The sequence below is a fragment of the Nycticebus coucang genome, chromosome X (genome assembly GCF_027406575.1).
Source record: "Nycticebus coucang isolate mNycCou1 chromosome X, mNycCou1.pri, whole genome shotgun sequence".
In the NCBI taxonomy this organism is placed as follows: domain Eukaryota; kingdom Metazoa; phylum Chordata; class Mammalia; order Primates; family Lorisidae; genus Nycticebus; species Nycticebus coucang.
In genome coordinates this window covers 124,802,710-124,822,049 of record NC_069804.1, presented here as the reverse complement: position 1 = coordinate 124,822,049, position 19,340 = coordinate 124,802,710, and the positions used below count along the sequence as shown (strand labels likewise).

At 39.2% G+C, this 19,340-nt stretch overlaps 2 protein-coding genes across 6 annotated transcripts in view; both read right to left on the bottom strand.

Annotated features, from left to right (window-relative positions):
• Positions 1-19,340, bottom strand: part of LRCH2 (leucine rich repeats and calponin homology domain containing 2) — a 250,428-nt gene that overhangs the window by 113,024 nt on the left and 118,064 nt on the right. For all 4 annotated transcript variants that reach the window (XM_053580439.1, XM_053580441.1, XM_053580440.1 and 1 more), the window contains exons 13-14: positions 16,242-16,290; positions 16,050-16,163 (exon numbers count right to left, since the gene is read on the bottom strand). In XM_053580439.1, coding sequence (XP_053436414.1) covers positions 16,050-16,163; positions 16,242-16,290 — 163 coding nt within the window. The remainder of the gene's footprint in view (positions 1-16,049; positions 16,164-16,241; positions 16,291-19,340) is intronic.
• Positions 4,633-6,213, bottom strand: LOC128578032 (SWI/SNF-related matrix-associated actin-dependent regulator of chromatin subfamily D member 1-like). 2 transcript variants are annotated; one of them, XM_053580445.1, is made up of 3 exons: positions 5,929-6,213; positions 4,897-5,841; positions 4,633-4,785 (listed from the first exon to the last, which is right to left on the bottom strand). In XM_053580445.1, exons 1-3 carry the CDS (start codon positions 6,211-6,213, stop codon positions 4,633-4,635), a joined length of 1,383 nt encoding a protein of 460 aa, XP_053436420.1. The 2 variants fall into 2 exon arrangements, with proteins under 2 accessions (XP_053436420.1, XP_053436418.1); XM_053580443.1 differs by having other exon boundaries at positions 4,633-5,841.

Sequence of the window (19,340 nt, the reverse complement as noted above, 5' to 3'; positions counted from 1 at the left end):
TCAACAGAGGAGATCAAAATATCAATATTCACAGGTGTTTGGAAGAAGTCAATTTCAGCTTTCATGGATGACTCTGAGAAGTTCAAGAGGTCAGTGGAGGAAATAACTACATATGTGGTACAAACAGCAAGAACACTAGAATTAGAAGTATAGCCTAAAGATGTGACTGAATTGCTACAATCTTACAATAAAACCTGAATGGATGGGCGGCACCTGTGGCTCAAGGAGTAGGGTACTGGCCCCATATACCAGGGGTGACAGGTTCAAGCCCGGCCCCGGCCAAAACTGCAAAAAAATAAAAGAAACCTGAAAGGATGAGAAGAGGCTTCTTATGGATAAACAAAGAAAGTGGTTTCTTGAGATGGAATCTATTCCTGGTGAAGATACTCTGAACATTATTTAAATGACAACAAAGGATTTAGAATATTTCATAAACTGAGCTGATAAAGCAACAGCAGAGTTTGAAATGATTTACTCCAGTTTTGAAAGAAGTTCTACATTACTGTGGGTAAATGCTATCAAACAGCGTCACAAGCTACAGAGAAATCTTTCACAAAAGAGTACATCATTGTGGCAAAATTCATTGTTGTCTTATTTGTAAAAATTGTCACAGACACTCCAACCTCCAATAACTATCACCCTCATCAGTCAACCGTCACCAACATCTCTGCATAACTCTCTACCAGGAGGATTATGACTTGCTGAAGGCTCAGATGATCATCATCATTTCTTAGCAAGATAGTATTTTTAATTAAGGTATTTACTTTTTTCATACATAATACTACTGCACACTTAATACACTACAGTACAGTGTAAACATAACTTTTATATGTACTGGGAAACCAAAACATACATGTGACTCATTTTATCATGATAATCGCTTTAATGAGGCGATCTGGAAATGAACCCACAATATCTCCAAGGTATGCTCTAACACTTATTTGTAGACTTCAGAAAAATCAAGCTTAATTAAGGTTACATGACCTGCCAGAGTCACAGAGTTAACAGGTATCTAGGTAAGAGCTAGAAACCAAGTGCTTTGGTTCTAGAACCCAGGCAATAAGCTATATAATAATCATTCCTCAGTATCTGGAAGGGATTTGGTCCAAGATCCCACCCAGAACATACACCAAAATCCATGAATGCTCAAGTTCCTTATATAAAATGTCATAATGTTTTCATATAACTTATGCACATCCTCCCACTACTTTAAATCATCTCTTGATTACTTACAATACCTAATACAATGTAAATGCTATGTAAATAAATGCTATACTGTATTGTTTTAAAACGTACTATTTTTACTGCTGTATTGTTGTTTTTTAGAGTTTTTCTTCAAATGTTTCCAATCATGGTTGGTTGAATCTGTGGATGTGGAACTCACAGTAATAAACAGTCAATGGTACTGCCATTTCTAAATCCTGAATGATTATTAGGAACTTGCCAGCAATAAAAGGGTTAATGGTCATTTTTAGATGAGGGTAAGCACAAAGAAATAAAGTGCAGCTGTGCAGAAAACAAAAAGCAGTAGTTCAGTGAGTCTAGTGAGGAAAGTGGACTGTGGCAGATGCTGAATTGTAGAAAAGTAGGTAAGGAATGGTCCATAAAGATTTTGCGGCACCTGTGGCTCAGTCAGTAGGGCGCCGGCCCCATATACCGAGGGTGGCGGGTTCAAACCCAGCCCCGGCCAAACTGCAACCAAAAAAATAGCCGGGCGTTGTGGTGGGCGCCTGTAGTCCCAGCTACTCGGGAGGCTGAGGCAAGAGAATTGCTTAAGCCCAGGAGTTGGAGGTTGCTGTGAGCTGTGTGAGGCCATGGCACTCTAACGAGGGCCATAAAGTGAGACTCTGTCTCTAAAAAAAAAAAAGATTTTGCAAAGCCCAGATTTTATCTTATACTCTTAAATAACTCTTATACTCTTCATACTCTTATATACTCTCATTCTCTTTATAAGTATATACTCTTATGCTCTTTATCTTATACTCTTAAAATAAAACTTATATCCACTCATATTCTTTAAATCATCTTTAGATTACTTATAATACTTAATACAATCAGGGTGGCTGTGGCAATTAATCACCATGTTCAAATAATTATTTTTATTGATACATAATAATTGTATATATTTATGGGGTAGATGTGGCATTTTGATACACAATGCCACATATACATTATGTGTAATACACAATGTATAATGATCAAATCAAAGTAGGATAGTCATCACCTCAAACGTTTATCATTTCTTTGTGTTGGGACATTCAAAATCTTCTCCTCTAGCTATGTTGAAATATATATTATTTTTAAATACAGTTACTCTGAGAGAGGATACACAGAAAAAATAAAGTATTGCAAGAGGGACTTTACCTAACAAATGCAATCAGTGTAACCTGGCTTATTGTACCCTCAATGAATCCCCAACAATAAAAAAAAAAAAAAAAGACAAAAGGCTTCTCACAGAAGCCCCAAGGACTTCCTCCCAGTAGTGACTCAGCTCAACTTCCTGGGACCTTGAAACCAATTCTTGCTTCTGCTTCTGTAAAAGCCTGCCCCCACCTTCTTCAGCTCAATTCAAACTGACCAATGAGAAGGGTACCTGTGGGCAAGTAACCCTTGGGTAAACTAGATAAAAGGGAAAGAACACAGTTAAGTCGGGGGAACACAGCCACTTTTGGACTTTAGTCTGCTGTGGCTCTGCCAGCTGAAATAAATCTCTTCCACTTTTATTTCTTTTTTCAAAACATTCTTTTATTGAAACTGGGTAACATCAATAAAGGGACAGTACAAAAAATGGAAAAATGAAAAATGAAAAAAATAATAATTCAATTAATAAAACGTTATCTTCAACAGGGACATCATAGTAGGAATGCTAAGCTTGCTTCTCATGGTTCCAGCCAGGAGCTGGACCAGGACGCAGCTGCCCCAAGATTGTCCAATGTCCCTGTCGGGAGAGCCTCTCAAGGGAAAGATAATAACAGGAAAGGGAGAATGGAGAGAAAATTCTGCTGTCCCCAGTGCAGAACAGGCAGGCTAAATAAGGGGCTCACAGGAATCTGAGGAGGGGCTGGGGAAGCAGGGTCTTTGTCAGATGTGTGGCTTTAGAGCCACTGCTAAATAGAATTCCCCCTCTGTGCCCAGGTGTCTCCCACCCTGCTGTGTAAAGTCTGTGAGCCTGGGATATGCTAACTTGGGGTGATACAACCTGGAAGAAGAATCTGAGGCTCTCCTGGAAAGATGCAAAACCATTAACAGTTCTAAGGGGACAAGATCACAAGGTCCTGCTGCTACCTGAGGGGTCTTAAGCTTTGAGGGTAGGGGCTGGGGAGCCACAATCCTGTGAGGCAGGGAGAGGGAAGAGCCACAAACCCAACTCAGCACTATTCTCCAGCCCTAGGTGCTTTTACTCTTCAGGGCCCTAGAAGTCACCAGTGGGTGTCAAGTGGGCAGGCAAGGGCCAGGAAGACAGGGATGGCCTATGGCTTGTACCCATGTGGTTTTAAGCCTGTTTCTCCATTAAACGATGGGGTAGCAGGGCAGGGTAGAATGAATGAGTCACATCTCCCAGCAACAGCAGGAAAGAACAGCCTCTGCTGGCCCTGACAGAACCCAGATTAGATCCCTGTGGTTCTAAAAGGGAAAGGCGGGTGGTGCCTGTGGCTCAGTGGGTAGGGCGCCAGCCCCAAATACAGAGGGTGTCAGGTTCAAACCGGCCCTGGCCAAACTGCAACAAAAAATAGCTGGGCGTTGTGGCAGGCGCCTGTGGTCCCAGCTAATCAGGAGGCTAAAGCAAGAGAATTGCCTAAGCCCAGGAGTTGGAGGTCGCTGTGAGCTGTGATGCCACAGCACTCTACTAAGGGTGACAGAGTGACACTCTGTCTCTAAAAATAAATAAATAAATAAAAGGGAAAGGCAAGATTCCCCTACCCAAATGCCCTGTGTTAGGACAAATAATGAGGGAATCCTAAAAGGGCGGCTACAAGGAGTATGCTGGAATGGAGCAACAGTTAAAGAACAAACTCAAATACTGATGTGAACTTCCTGCTAAGCAGTAAGAGAAGCACTGAGAGAGCAAGCTAATCCCGAGGGCTGGGGACTGACCTGGGGCTCAGTGGAGCCCAAAAGCCAGGGGTTCCTTTAGTGATAGAGGGCAGCAAGTGAAAGGAGAGTTTGCTCCAAACCTATGGAGGGAAGAAAGGAAATTGGATTCTGTTATCAAGAGAACCCAGGCCTGAGTCTTGGACAATGGGCAATAAAGCTCCCAATTCCTGGATCTCTGAAGGGCAGGGTCAGTGTAGCTGGTCCCCATGAAAACCACGTGGCTTTAGGCCCACTCCATTCTGAGCACTGATTACTACCACAGGTTCTCTAACACTGTCTAGAGGTCCTATGCAGACTAGGGGAGGGTAGAGGCATGTGGGAGCACTGTGAGACAAAGGGAAGCTGGGGGTAGGAATGGATGGGCTGAGAGAAGAGGGTAATAGCTGTCTTGCGAGAAAAAAAATTGATACCCTCTTCCTTCTGGTGTTGTCTTGGAATCAACAGCTTTCCCTGGAACGGCTCGCCTGGAATGGCTCCCCTGAGCACAGGGCCCAAATAAAGATTTGGTGCAGCCAAATCAGGGCTGTGGAAGAGGCCCTATGAATTCCAGATTCCCAGGGCTTGCTCTAATTCTTGTTGACTCTGCTGCGCCTTGGAGTAGAAGTATCGGCATACGGCCTCCTGAACCCAAGGCTGGAAGTAGAACTCAGCTCGGCGTTCTTCCTCTGGGATACCCACATTGGTCATTGTCTTGAGGTCCTGGCACTGGGACTGAAGCCAGTCATTTATGAAACCCTGAGGGTTGCTGGCAAAGCTCAGCATGAATTCCCGCTGCGTCTTCAGCTGGTTGATAGTTTCTACTGTCTCACAGATCTTATTGTCCAGAGTAGCAATCTCCTCTTGGCTGGCAGCGGACAGGAGAAACGAATTCATCTGGGTCTTCAAGGTATCATCCACTTCCACATCAAGGTCATAACAAACTGTCTTTTTCTGATCATTTGTATCAACACTGATGACATAATTAATGATGATAGGTTCTGGTGGCATAAGTAAGGCATAAAGTCGTTGAGGGATCTCTGAAAACATCATACGTTGAGACTCAAAGATCTGCTCGAGGTATTTATCACAGATTATAAATTCCCGCTCATGAGGATCCTGGAGCTTATGTGTCTTAATATATTGCCACAGGGCTTGGATGATCACTGGACGGGTCTGGGTGTGGATGCCCAGGAGCCGAGCCAAGCGAGGGTCTAATTTAAACTGGGGAGGCTGGTAATCCAGCATCAGTAGAATAGTACACCGTACATTCACATCACCTGGCCGCTTCACCTGGAAACCATCTGTCTCCTGGGTAGTGGCAGTCTTGTGCCATTCTACCAGATGGTTGTCGGGCCCATATAGGTCTTTGTCCAGTTCGATGAACAAGGACTTAAAAAAGGAAGAGAACTTCCTCTTTTGTTTGGTGGCATCATATTTGGACAAAGGTGAATCCTCCAGAAGCCGTCCTTCTACCCGAAGCTCCCAGGAAGCCACCGTCCCTTTCCCATCCTCGGTATCTGACTTGGCCGGATTGAAAGTGTTCGAAATGAAAATTCGCAGCTTCCGTTTTTGCTTAATGGGAGGTTTCAAGGCCTCCTGGATCTCCAGCCGTTTCATCATGGTAGTCTGGTCCAGTTTCCTTTCAAAAGCCAAGAGATCCATATAGGCCTGGGATTCTGGTACCAGTTCATGAATCCCTTGAGGTAGGATTCTGTCAGCCATCTTCTTTTTCTTTGCATTGTAGTTTCGATTTTGCGCTGCTAGTTGCTGGAACTGCTGGACTTCCTGGACCTCTTGGACCTCTTGGACCTCCTGGACCTCCTCCAACTCCTCCAACTCCTCAAACTCCTCGACCTCCTCGATCTGCTGGATCTGTTGAGGCAGAGGTCTCTGGAGGGATGGGTCCACCCCCGACTGAGCCAGGCCAGGTGGAACTGAAGGGTTCCCCCCATAGCCAGAGGGTCCCATAGAAAGTCCCTGAGGTATCATTTGGCTGCCGGGCAGTATAGCTGGTCTCAGATAGACCACTCTGGGCATCAGGAAACGGTACAGCCCTTGACCCGGCACCATACCTGTTCCTTCATTGGCTTCAGCGCCACCGCTTGGAGCCCCGAACTGGAAACGCTCCCAGGACGCCATCTTCCTGGAGCCAACGCGGCAGCTTAACAAACAACCGGAACCGGAACTCCCCTCCTGCTCCGCCCACCCGGAACCGGAACTCCCTTCCTACTCCACCCACCGCCCCCACACACAACCGGAACTGGAATTCCCCTCCTGCTCTGGCACCCCCCCCAACTTGTTCCCCCATCACACAAAAAGCTCCGGGCATCGAGACTATGGGCTAGAGGGGACACTAGCCACAGCCATTCCTCTTTTAAACATGGATATTGGGGCCTAGTTTTCCTGCAACAACCCTACAGTGCTATGGAACTCTAAAATAAATAAATTTAAAGCAAGGCATTTATCCAAGGGCTTAGTCCCAGCTGCTCGGGAGGCTGAGGCAGGAGAATCGCGTAAGCCCAAGAGTTAGAGGTTGCTGTGAGCCTGTGACGCCACGGCACTCTACCCGAGGGCGGTACAGTGAGACTCTGTCTCTACAAAAAAAAAAAAAGAAGAAGAAGTTATTACAGGGAGGCACCTGTGGCTCAGAGAGTAGGGCGCCGCCTGTGGCTCAGTGATTAGGATGCAGCCTATAGCTCAGTGAGTAGGGCACCAGACCCATATACTGAGGGTGGCGGGTTTCAACCCCGCCTCGGCCAAACTGCAACAAAAAAGTAGCCAGGCTTTGTTGCCGATGCCTGTAGTTCCAGCTACTTGGGAGGCTGAGGCAAGAGAATCACCTAAGCCCGAGAGCTGGAGGTTGCTGCGAGCTGTGATGCCACAGCACTCTACCAAGGTCAATAAAATAAGACTGTCTCTAAAAAAAAAAAAAAAAAAGTTGTTACAGGCTCAGCTCCTGTAGCTCAGCGGCTAGGGCGCCAGGCACATACACCAGAGCTGGTGGGTTCAAACTCAGCCTGGGCCTGCCAAACAATGACAACTACAATCAAAACAAAGCAAAACAAAACAAAATAGCCAAGTATTGTGGCAGGCATGACGGGCACCTGTATTCCCAGCTACCTGGGGGGCTGACACAAAGAGAATCACTTAAGTTCAAGTGTTGGAGGTTGCTGTGAGCTGTGACACCAAGGCACTCTACCCAGCAACATAGTGAAACTCTGTCTCAAAAAAAAGAAAGAAAAACACAATACTTGTGGCACCTGTGGCTCAGTGGGTAGGGTGCTGGCCCCATATACCGAGGGTGGTGGGTTCAAACCCGGCCCGGACAAATTGTAACAACAACAACAACAACAAAATAGCTGTGTGTTGTGACAGGCACCTGTAGTCCCAGCTACTCGGGAGGCTGAGGCAAGAGAATCGCCTGAGCCCAGGAGTTGGAGGTTGCTGTGAGCTGTGTGATGCCACGGCACTCTACCGAGGCCATAAAGTGAGACTCTGTCTCTACAAAAGAAGAAGAAGAAGTTGTTATAATAGCATGGGTGAGAAAGTATGAGGGTTCTAACAAAGGCAAGGGCAATGGAGTTGGAGATGAAGTAGAAAAAGGATATACAGTAGAACCTCCATAGTTGAACACCTCCTTATCTTGACCATCTCCTTAAGTTGAACTAATTTTCATAGACCAGACATGCACCACATGTACGGATCAGTACAGCAGGCCTAGTTCCTTATGTTGACCAGTTTCTTACTGGCCCTTGAGAGGTCAGTTTACAGAGGTTCTGTATAATTAGCAGAGATGATAACCAATTAGGTGAGGAAAATAAGAGAAGGGAAGAATAGTGAAAATAAAGCTTAGACAACAATGGTAGATAAAACTGCCATTAACTACAACAAAGAATAGAGAGCAAGTGCAAGTTGTGGTGAGAGGCCAGTCCCAGTGGCTCACGCCTGTAATCCCAGCACTCTGGGAGGCCAAACTGGGTAAATTCCTTGAGCTCAGGAGTTCAAGACCAGCCTGAGCAAGAGCGAGACCTCTCTCCAACTACAAATAGAAAAATTAGCTGGGTGACATGGCAGGTGCCTGGAGTCCCAGCTACTTGGGAGGATGAGGCAAGAGGATCACTTAAGCCCGAAAGTTTGAGCTTTTTGCTGTGAACTATGACGCCATAGCACTCTACCAAGAGCGACAAAGTAAAATATGTCTCAAATAAAAAAAAAAAAGTTCTGGGGTGGGAGTGTGGTGGAAAGTAGAAGTGGGGCAGTGCATATTTAATTTGAAATATGTATAGGGCATCAAAACAATTAGAAACACAGGTTAGAGGTAAGAAAAAATTATGGGATGTAAATTTAGACTTGGCAGAATATAGGAAACATCTGGAATCATTAACACTCCAGAATGACCTTTTTGACTAATAAAAAGAGGAGGACACCCTAAGAACAGGAAGAAAAAAAGTGTGAAGGAAAGTTGGATTAAGAACATCAAAAAGATAAAGAGAAGAATTATGGAAGAAACATGATGTACAATCAAGAAAGGAGTTTCAAGAAAGGAGTTTCATCACTGTTAGTGCTACACTGGGATTTTGCCACGAGTAGCAAGTACATGTTAAATTCTACTGATGGGCTATTTCACTGGTGAAATGGAGGCAAAAACCAGACTTTAGCGGATTAAGGAATGATCAGAAACTGAAGAACTAGAAATGGAAAGTTTGTCTCTAAAAGAGAGCAAAGAGATAAGGCAACAACTGAAAGGGCAATCAGAGATAATGGTAGTGTCAGGGCTCAGAAAATATTATCCCAAAATATGGTACCTTAAAAGTCCCTCTCTGGCGGTACAGTGAGACTCTGTCTCTAAAATAAAAAAAAAAAAAGTCCCTCTCTGACCTTCTCTGACTCTCTCCTTTCTTCTACCACTCCTACCTCCCCAGAGTCAGGTCACAGAAACTAGAATTCCCCTTCCCCAAAATAAAGCCATAAATCCTAGACAGGTCACTCTCTGACCTTCTTTCGTCTCCCTTGAAGATCCACATATGACAGGTTTCCTGCCCCATGGGGGGACAGAGGAGAAGGAATGTCATAGAGACACAGGAAAGAATTTAAACAAGCCTTGCTGAGTTTCCCTCATTTTAATACCATTAGGTCACCCCTCTTTTTGTCCAGTCAGGTTGCCCCCAAACTATCCACTTTTTTCATCAGACTGAGCATAATAATGCAGTTTTCCCTAGGTCTTTGGGCCTTCATTTCTGAAGACTCCCCAAGCAAAAGTTTGATTAAATTTGTTATGCTTTTTTTTTTTTTTGCAGTTTTTGGCCGGGGCTGGGTTTGAACCCACCATCTCTGGCATATGGGGCCGGCGCCCTACTCCTCTGAGCCACAGGTGCTGACCTGCTTTTCTCTTGTTAATATGTATTTTGTTATAGGGATGTCAGCTATGATCCTTGCAATGTGTAGGAAAACATATTACTGAAATGAGCTGTGCATAATGTGCACCCATGTTTTTGGCCCAAACTTTCAGGAAGATAATGGGAAATGTATTATTGTTACTCAACTACAGTTCTAATTACCCTTTTTCCCTGAAAATAAGACAGTGTCTTATTTTAAGGTGTGCTCCCAAAGATGCGTTAGGTCTTATTTTCAGGGGACGTCTTATCTTTCCTGTAAGTAGGTCTTATTTTCAGAGGATGTCTTATTTTCGGGGAAACAGGGTAAAAATATTTATTATACATGAAAACTTTAGACACTAAGTTTGTGTTACTGCATGTATTTAAACTCCTAAAACCCAAAACCTAATATGTACATACATTTGAAAATATTCTATATGTCCAGCTTGTTACAAATTCAACTCAGCTGTCCCCAATTAGTCTGAATTACTGAAGTTTTATTACAATTGAATTCAAATACTATATTAAAGGCCTGGTTCACAAGCCCGAGAAACAAAAATGTCAACTCATCTCTGAAGCTTAAACTAATTTCACAGGACAGACAGTAACTTGTGCACAAACTCTAACTCAGAACAAATTAGGTCACAAATCCCTTCACTATAGCTTCATAGAAAATGAAATACCTAGGAATATACCTAACAAAAGAGGTGAAGGACCTCTATGAAGAAAATTATGAAACCCTAAGAAAAGAAATAGCAGAGGATATTAACAAATAGAAGAACATACCATGCTCATGGCTGGGAAGAATCAACATTTGTCCCAAAACCATCTACAGATTCAATTTCATCCCCATTAAAATACCAACATCATACTTTCAAGACTTGGAAAAAATAATTTTGTTTTGTATGGAACCAGAAAAAACCCCATATAGCTAAAGCAGTTCTTAGTGATAAAAACAAAGCTGAGGGCATCAGCATACCAGACTTCAGGCTGTACTATAAGGCCATTGCAAGGTCAAAACACCATGGTACTGATACAAAATAGAGACATAGACATTTGGAATCAAATAGAAAACCAGGAAATGAAACCAACATCTTACAGCCACCTAATCTTTGATAAACCAAACAAGAACATATACTGGGGAAGAGAATCCCTATTCAATATATGGTGCTGGGAGAACTGGATATCCACATGTAAAAGACTGATACTGGACCCACACCTTTCTCCACTCACAAAAATTGATTCAAGATGGATAAAAGACCTAATTTAAGGCATGAAACAATAAAAATCTTCAAAGAAAGCAGGAAAAACACTTGAAAATATCGGCCTGGAGAAAGATTTTATTGAAGAAGACTTCCATGGCATTTGCTGTGAGCTGTGATGCCACAGTACTTAATTAAATGGTACTTAATTAATGCTACTAATTAATTTAATTAATTAAACTGAAAAGCTTCTGTATAGCTAAGGAGACAACAACCAAAGCAAATAGACAACCTACACAATGGGAAAGGATAATTGCATATTTTGTTTTTTTTTTTTTTTTGTAGAGACAGAGTCTCACTTTTATGGCCCTCGATAGAGTGCCGTGGCCTCACACAGCTCACAGCAACCTCCAACTCCTGGGCTTAAGCGATTCTCTTGCCTCAGCCTCCCGAGCAGCTGGGACTACAGGCGCCCACCACAACGCCCGGCTATTTTTCTGTTGCAGTTTGGCCGGGGCTGGGTTTGAACCCACCACCCTCGGTATATGGGGCCGGCGCCCTACCAACTGAGCCACAGGCGCCGCCCTAATTGCATATTTTGAATAAGACAAAAGCTTGATAACTAGGATCTACAGAGAACTCAAATTAATCCACATGAAAAAAGCCAACAATCCCATATATCAATGGGCAAGAGAGATGAATAAAACCTAACCAACATATGAAAAAGTGCTCATCGTCCCTAATTATTAGAGAAATGCAAATCAAAACCACCCTGAGATATCATCTAACCCCAGTGAGAATGGCCCACATCACAAAATTTCAAAACTGCAGATGTTGGCATGATGTGGAGAGAAGGAGACCCTTTTACACTGCTGGTGGGACTGCAAACTAATACTACATTTTTCAAAGGGAGTATGGAAAGCCCTCAAAGAACTTAAGCTAGACCTCCCATTTGATCCTGCAATCCCATTACTGGGCATCTACCCAAAAGGAGAAAAATCCTGTTCCATAAGGACACTTGTACTAGACTGTTTATCACGGCTCAATTTACAATCACTAAAATATGGAAACAGCCTAAATGCCCATCAACCCAGGAGTGGATTAACAAACTGTGGTATATGTATACCATGGAATACTATGTCCAGCCATTAGAAAAGATGGAGACGTTACATCCTTTGTATTAATCTGGATGGAAGTGGAACGCATTATTCTTTGTAAAGCATCACAAGAACAGAGAAGCAAGAATCCTATGTACTGATTCTGATATGAGGATAATTAATGACCTAGTACAGTACATGGTTGGGGTGGGGGAAGGGGAGAACAGAGAAAGGGAAGAAGGGAGGAAAGTGGTGGAAAGAAAGAGCCAGAGAGGGAAGGAGGGAGGGGGATGGGGGGTTATGGTGTGTGACACACCTTTGGGGGGCAGGGCACAATTACAAGAGGGACTTTACCTAACAAATGCAATCAGTGTAACTTGGTTTCTTATACCCTCAATGAATGCCCAAAAATAAAAAAAGAAAATATGTAAATATATTTTCTTTGGGGTTAGCCTTTAAATAAAAATATTGTACTGTATTCATGAAATCACTATGTAATTTGAAGTTATAAAATTTTATAATAGTAATGAGATATTTGTGAAGACATACAGCATTTAAATAAATAATATTTAAAACTAACTTGGTATAATTACTCTAATGCCTTTTAATTCTGTTGTATAGAAATCAATCATCAAATACATTATAAATTCATGTTTTATCATTGTTACAAGTAATTAATGCTACTAATTTACACTAAACATCATTTATCATCAAAAGGTTAGATTTTCACACTTGGCTGTGTAGTCTATTAAAATGATATTTTAAAATTTACATTAAATATTTAAATAAAATATTACATTTAATTAATATTTTAAATATTATTTATTAATTTTTTAAATATTTTCATAAAATAATGTGCTCTCTGAAATACCTTTATTTTGAAAAATGTAGTGATTTTATATTGGCTAAAAGGACACCAAATTTTATATATTAGAGTACTAACCTATACAATAGTGGTCTGGGAAACTAAAACAGTTAATATAACTCTCCTACCATGATTTACTTACTGACTTAACCTGACCCACTTTATCTTCTTGCTCACATAATCCGGCCAACATGTTGAAACATTCTTTACTTTCGGTCTGAGGGGCTTACCTGAAAAAATACTTAATACAATCCAAAATTAGCCTTGGCAGCTAAGAAATAAAAACCTGGATTTCACACACACACACACACACACACTTTTAATAAATATATTTAATAACAGTATCATGAATAATTTACCATGGGACAAAAAAAAAAGATATCTTCTGGGTCAGTCATTTATATGTTAGGAAAAAGTTGAACAAAAGCTCTGCAATCTTGTAACACAGGAAGCTAAAAGAGACATCACTAAACAAGCTCAATGATAATCTGATTTAAGCCTTGTGTAGAAAATTGTATGTTGCTGTTTAATGAGCTGTAAGTCCAGATTAAGTTCAATAATACATCCTAAAAACAGCCTTTTTCATTCTTGGTAGATAGGTGATTAAGTAAGACAAATTTCCTTTTTGTCTTTGAAAGAAAAACATTTCATAGAAACTGATGATGTTTTAATTATGAAAATACTTGCAATTCTGAAAAATAGTTTTAATTTAACTTAGGGAGTAGTATTTCAATTTTATGTTTTCTTGCCATCTTAGGAAAGAAACTGTTGGCATTCAATTTTTTTGACTATCCTAACACTGACATCTGCTGACAATTGAGGAAAACTACACATCTCCTTAAAACATTTCCTATTGATTGAAGCTTATCTTTGCACCTACTTTATCAGGTAAGGAAAAAAATTAGTATTTGTTGATTGATGATTATGTAATGAGCACTTTAGATATTATTTCACTTAATCTCTTAGCAACTTCATAACATGATCAATATTACAGAAATTATTAAGCCATAAAAATAAAATACTTATCAATAAATGATGCTATTAAACCTACGTTAAAGGCTCATTGGGGCAAATATTAATACTTTATTGAGAAGTTCACTTGAGTTACTGTAAAATATTTTTAAAAACAGTAAAACTGTATTTATTTGAAAGTGTTTTTTTTTTTTTTTTAATTTGAAATAAGGCTATCCACAGGAGACAGACAGGGTTCAAATCTGAACTCTGCTGCTTATTAGCTAAGGGATCTGAAGCATACTACTTAGCCTCTCTGTGCCTTAGTTACCCTATCTTTAAAAAGAAATGGTATTAATTGTACTTACATCATAGGATTTTTATGAACTTTAAATGAGTTGATATTTGTAAAGCACTCAGAACAGTGCCTGGCACTTAGTAACAGCTAGACAAGTGTTTTGAGAAATAGTTATAATTGGGATAGCTTTACTATGGTAGGATAAAGGAGATCAAATAAATATGAAATCTCTTTTATTACTTAGAAATACTACTAAAATTATCCCGACATCACCAGCCATTCATTAAGTTTTATCTATAAGCAAATATTATTCAGTGCCTTAGTTCAAGATCCCATAAACTAAAAAGAAGGAGGGGGGACTTTAAATAATGCAAGAATGTAAACAAAAGTGCAGATGTGTAAAGGGTTGAGATAAATAAACTTTCTACCCTTTCTGACCAAGGTTCTGCTTAGATTAGAATGTCCTTCCCTTTTTCTTCATGCCTTTTATTTCTTCATTATCTCTCATTTATCAAGTAACGCAAAGCTCACTAAAAGAACTCAGAAATTATTTCTTCAATGTTTAAACTCATCGTAGATACGCTAAGACAGACGTTTGTGGTCATATGTTACGACTTATATACATTATACTCCCACATACAGAAACAGATAAATGTGCACAGAGACTTATTTCTACTAAACAAAGAAAACATGAACATAATTCTATTTATTAGCAATATAAACTTGAAACTACCTACAATTTAGCTTAGTGCTCTGTATTTAGATAGAATTATTATTATTATCTAATAATAATTAGGCTTTGGAAGGGTACAAAGGCAACAAAATTTGCCATTCATGGAGCAGACGCTTGCTTGCACTACTCATTTGAAACAAATTCCAATAATGAATTCTGAGTACTACTGATAATTATTAGAAATTACAATTGTTCACTGCAAATACAGCAGACTTTAACCATAAATAGATAATAATAATACAATATTTACAAAGATATACCCAGCAAATTTTCATTCAACCTGTTAACTAGAAATTTGGGTGAATTTTGATGGTCTGAGCCAAGGGTAGGAAACTTGTGACTTTGTGGATCCTTGAGCACAGCCTTTGACTGAATCCAAATTTTAGAGAACAAATCTCTTTAGTATTTACTATTTTAGATAAGATTTTAAAAACCTGTTAAGATATCTACTAAAGTCATGGAAGAAGCCTAAGTGCCCATCGACCCACAAATGGACTAGCAAATTGTGGTACATGTATACCATGGAATATTATGCAGCCTTAAAGAAAGATGGAGACTTTACCTCTTTCATGTTTACATGGATGGAGCTGGAACATATTCTTCTTAGCAAAGTATCTCAGGAATGGAAGAAAAAGTATCCAATGTACTCAGCTCTACTATGAAGCTAAATTATAGCTTTCACATGAAGGCTATAACCCAACTATAGCACAAGACTATGGGGAAAGGGCCAAGGAAGGGGAAGGGAGGGGGGAGGTTATAGTGAAGGGAGGGTAATGGATGGGGCCACACCTACGGTGCATCTTAAAATGGGTACAAGAGAAACTTACTAAATGCAGAATACAAATGCCTACATACAGTAACTAAGAAAATGCCATGAAGGCTATGTTGAACAGTTTGATGAGAATATTTCAGATTGTATATGAAACCAGCACATTGTACCCCTTGATTGCACTAATGTACACAGCTATGATTTAACAATAAAAATAAATAAATAAATAAATAAAGTAAAAATAAAATAAAATGGGAAAACTGCTTTCAACTATTTTTAGAACCACATAAATAGCACTTATTTACATTGAAATAGTTAAATGCAAATTGTAAATACATGTCAAATATTTATTGAAACAAATATAGTAAAAGACTCTCCTGGAAAATGTTTTCAAAACATGCCACATATTGCTACAACTAGCACTGTAGAAAACATTCATCTTTCTTGTAAGGTATTTGGTAAACTCTGATTCATACTAATCTCTACTCACTCAATTATTGTGAATTACTGAAATTTTATGAATATAATTGGTTCACATTACTACATAAATGTAGAAAATCAAGATAAAATAACACATTTACTACATTTAACAAGTGAGTTATATTCTACTCTATTAACATAAAACAAAACTGATAAAATCAGAAGTAATAATTACAAAGGAAATTTTTTAAATTTAATTAAGTACCTTGAAATATTCTTTTCTAATCTGTTTGCTCCGTCTTCTTTCTTCACTCTGCCAGATTATAGGCTGAGACTCTGGCCACTGTTCATCTACTTGATCCTTCTGATTTTCTAAGGGCTGTAATGAGACATTGTCTTTTAATTAAATAAAAGGGACCGAAATAATAGATACAACAGTCATTTAATTTGTTCTTACCTGCCATGTGAGGGGTGACAATGGTGAATTAACTTCATCTGCAGAGACACTAAAAAATTAAAGATGTCTGAATATGTTAAAAACTGTAAAATAATCCTTAAATATATATCATGAATGCTATAAAATTCTCTTTTTTTAAAAGCAGAAATATAAAAGAATTTACCCATGCCTATGCTTTGGACCAATACAATAAAAACATATTTAATTTTCTAATAACTGTTGCTCTAAAGCAAATTATCAAAATGGTTTTATTTTGTGTCAACTCTATGCGTTCCTCTAAGAAATTTGTAGAAGCCAAAAGAAGTATAATATCTACAGATACACTGTCAAAGGACAGACAGGATATTTATTATATTAAAAAAAATACCAAAAACTAAAAAAAATAAATCAATTAGTAATTTATTTTTGTCTAAATGTCAGAGAACATAAAGGAGTAATTCTTTTTTGCCTATTGAATTACTGATTATGGGCCTCAACTCCTTAATTCTGACACAATAAGGGCTACGGAGGATATTCTTTTCATCTAGTTTTTTTGTTAGGATAAAACTGTACAGTGCTGTTTTTAGATAGCAAATTTGAACAAAGAGTTCCATTAGAAAAAATATATAAACAAAATACCCACTGGAGCTGCTGTTACTTAACACTATTGTGGAAGAGTAAAATAAGGTAAAAAAAGGACATAAAATTAGAGAAAAAGAATCCAATTTTCAAAATTTTATAGAACACATGATTTTTCCAAGAGGAAAAAAAAACAACTTCCATATATCAACTATAATGAGTTGCAAAATAAATTAGAAACAATCCTATTCCTAAAAAGAACAGTATAAAATACTGACCAAGAAACTTAACTACATGTACAAGAAACTACATTTTGGAGTATTTTTAAAAAACTACAAATGTCTAATAAAGGGCTCAAGTAACTTAAAAGTTCTTTGACACTAGCCAAGATGAGCACATTTCAGAGCTCAAAAGTTTGAAACCAGACTGAGCAAGAGCAAGACACCAACTACTAAAAATAGAAAAACTAGCTGGGAATTGTGGTAGGTGCCTTTAGTCCCAGCTACTTGGGAGGCCTTGAGGCAAGAAGATCACTTCAGCCCAAGAGTTTGAGGTTGCTGTGAGCTATGATGACACAGAACTCTACCGAGGGTGACAAAGTGAGACTTTGTCTCAAAAAAAAAAAAAAGTTCTTTGAAAGAAAGACTATTATAACTTCCTATTTAACTTAATTAGTAACTAAAATGAAATGTAATGATAAAAAATAAACCAAGAACTATTTTTTTTTACTTGTTTTAGAAATCTAACAAAAGAGTTTCTTTTTTTTTTGGGGGGGGAGACAGAGTCTCCACTCTGTTGCCCACGCTAGAATGCTGTGACATCAGCCTAGCTCATAGTAACCCCAAACTCCTAGGTTCAAGATATCCTCCCCCCTCAGCCCACAAAGTAGCTGGGACTATAGGCGCCTACCACAACACTCCAGTATTTTCAGTAGAGAAGGGGTCTCACTTTTGCTCAGGCTCGTCTCCAATTCCTGAGCTCAAAATATCCATCTGCCTTGGCCTCCCAGAGTGCTTGCTAGGATTATAGGCTTGAGCCACCATGCCTAGCCTGGCAAAAGAGTTTCAAAGTTAATTTGCAAGGATAGATAATCAAGAAAAGTTATATCATAGGGTGGCGCCTGTGGCTCAAAAGAATAGGGCGCCGACCCAATATGCTGGAGGTGACGGGTTCAAACCCAGCCCTGGCCAAAAACTGTAAAAAAAAAGAAAGAAAGAAAAGTTATATCATAATGGGGATTTTTGTGTGTGTGTGTGTGTGTGTGTGTATTCTGGCCAGTTCTTGTATTTTTTTTTTATTAAATCATAACTGTATACATTGATATGATCATGGGGCATCATACACTCGCTTCATAGACCATTTGATACATTTTTATCACAATGGTTAACAGAGCCTTTCCGGTGTTATCTCAGTTACTGTGCCAAAACATTTACATTCTACATTTACCAAGTTTCACAAATACCCCTGTCTACCCCATGACATTTGCAGAGAACATAAAATGACAGTAAAAAGAAATAGTACTAGCTCCAGAACCCACAGATTTTTCCAATGGAAGAGGAGTAGAGAACCAGAAGTATAATAACTTATGATAAAATGACATTTAAAATCATTGTGGAAATAATGGATTGTGTAGCAAACAGTATACAGAAACAACTAATTGACCATCTGCATAATATACAGAGAAAGAAAGACAGGGAGGGAGTGATATAGAAAAACTGAAAGGAAGGAGGGAGGGAGGGAAAGAAAATACTAAATTCCTTACCTCATATGTAATATCAAGATTAATGGATTAAAATATTTAAATGTAAATAAAGATGAAATCACAAAAATACCAGAAAAATATGGCCAGTAATTTTTAAAATGTTGGGGGTAGAAAGAGTCTATGGAAGAAACGATAAAAACTAAACACTGACAAATATGAGAACATAAAATGGAAATATTAGCCTTGGCTTCAGGTCAAGATAGAATAACAGTGACCAGATTTATATCCTGACTGCAGAAACTAGAAGAATGGACAAAATATATAAAATTATGCTTTTCTGAAACACCGTATGACAGGCAAAAAAATAACATTATCCTTTAGAATTGAGTAACAAACAAGGCAAATCCCATGACTGAGCCAGGCTGTGGCATGGAGAGAGTTTACAAGCCACAGGTAAGAGATAAAAAAACAAGAAAAAGTCCATCCAACTCCCTTAATTTAGGAGACAGAGCTGGGAGCCAGGGAAAAAAAGGCAGACAGAGTTCACAGGACACAGTAACAAAGAAAAAAGCAATGCACATAGAAATAACTTAAGAGATCTACAGAGGTGTCCCTCAGATTTTCATTTGAGTACTAATTTGCATGAAAGGAAACTACTGTAGGCAAAAGAATGAAATCAAACCTCTAAAGATTAGAGGGAATAATTCCCAGATTCACCGAGGACTAAGAGTAGGACTAGTTTCCTCCAGCCAGACTGAAAATTTTATAATTCATGAGACATCAGGTAAAGTAATAAGAAAAGTCTTCTCTCACTAGAAGGACAAATTTAATCCTAGACT

Coding starts and splice junctions, on each gene's coding strand:
- LOC128578032 (XM_053580443.1), bottom strand. CDS start 6,213: ATGGCGTCCTGGGAGCGTTTCCAGTTCGGGGCTCCAAGCGGTGGCGCT. Junction 5,842..5,928: donor AGATCCAGCAGATCGAGGAG/GTCGAGGAGTTT, acceptor CAGCAGTTCCAG/CAACTAGCAGCGCAAAATCG.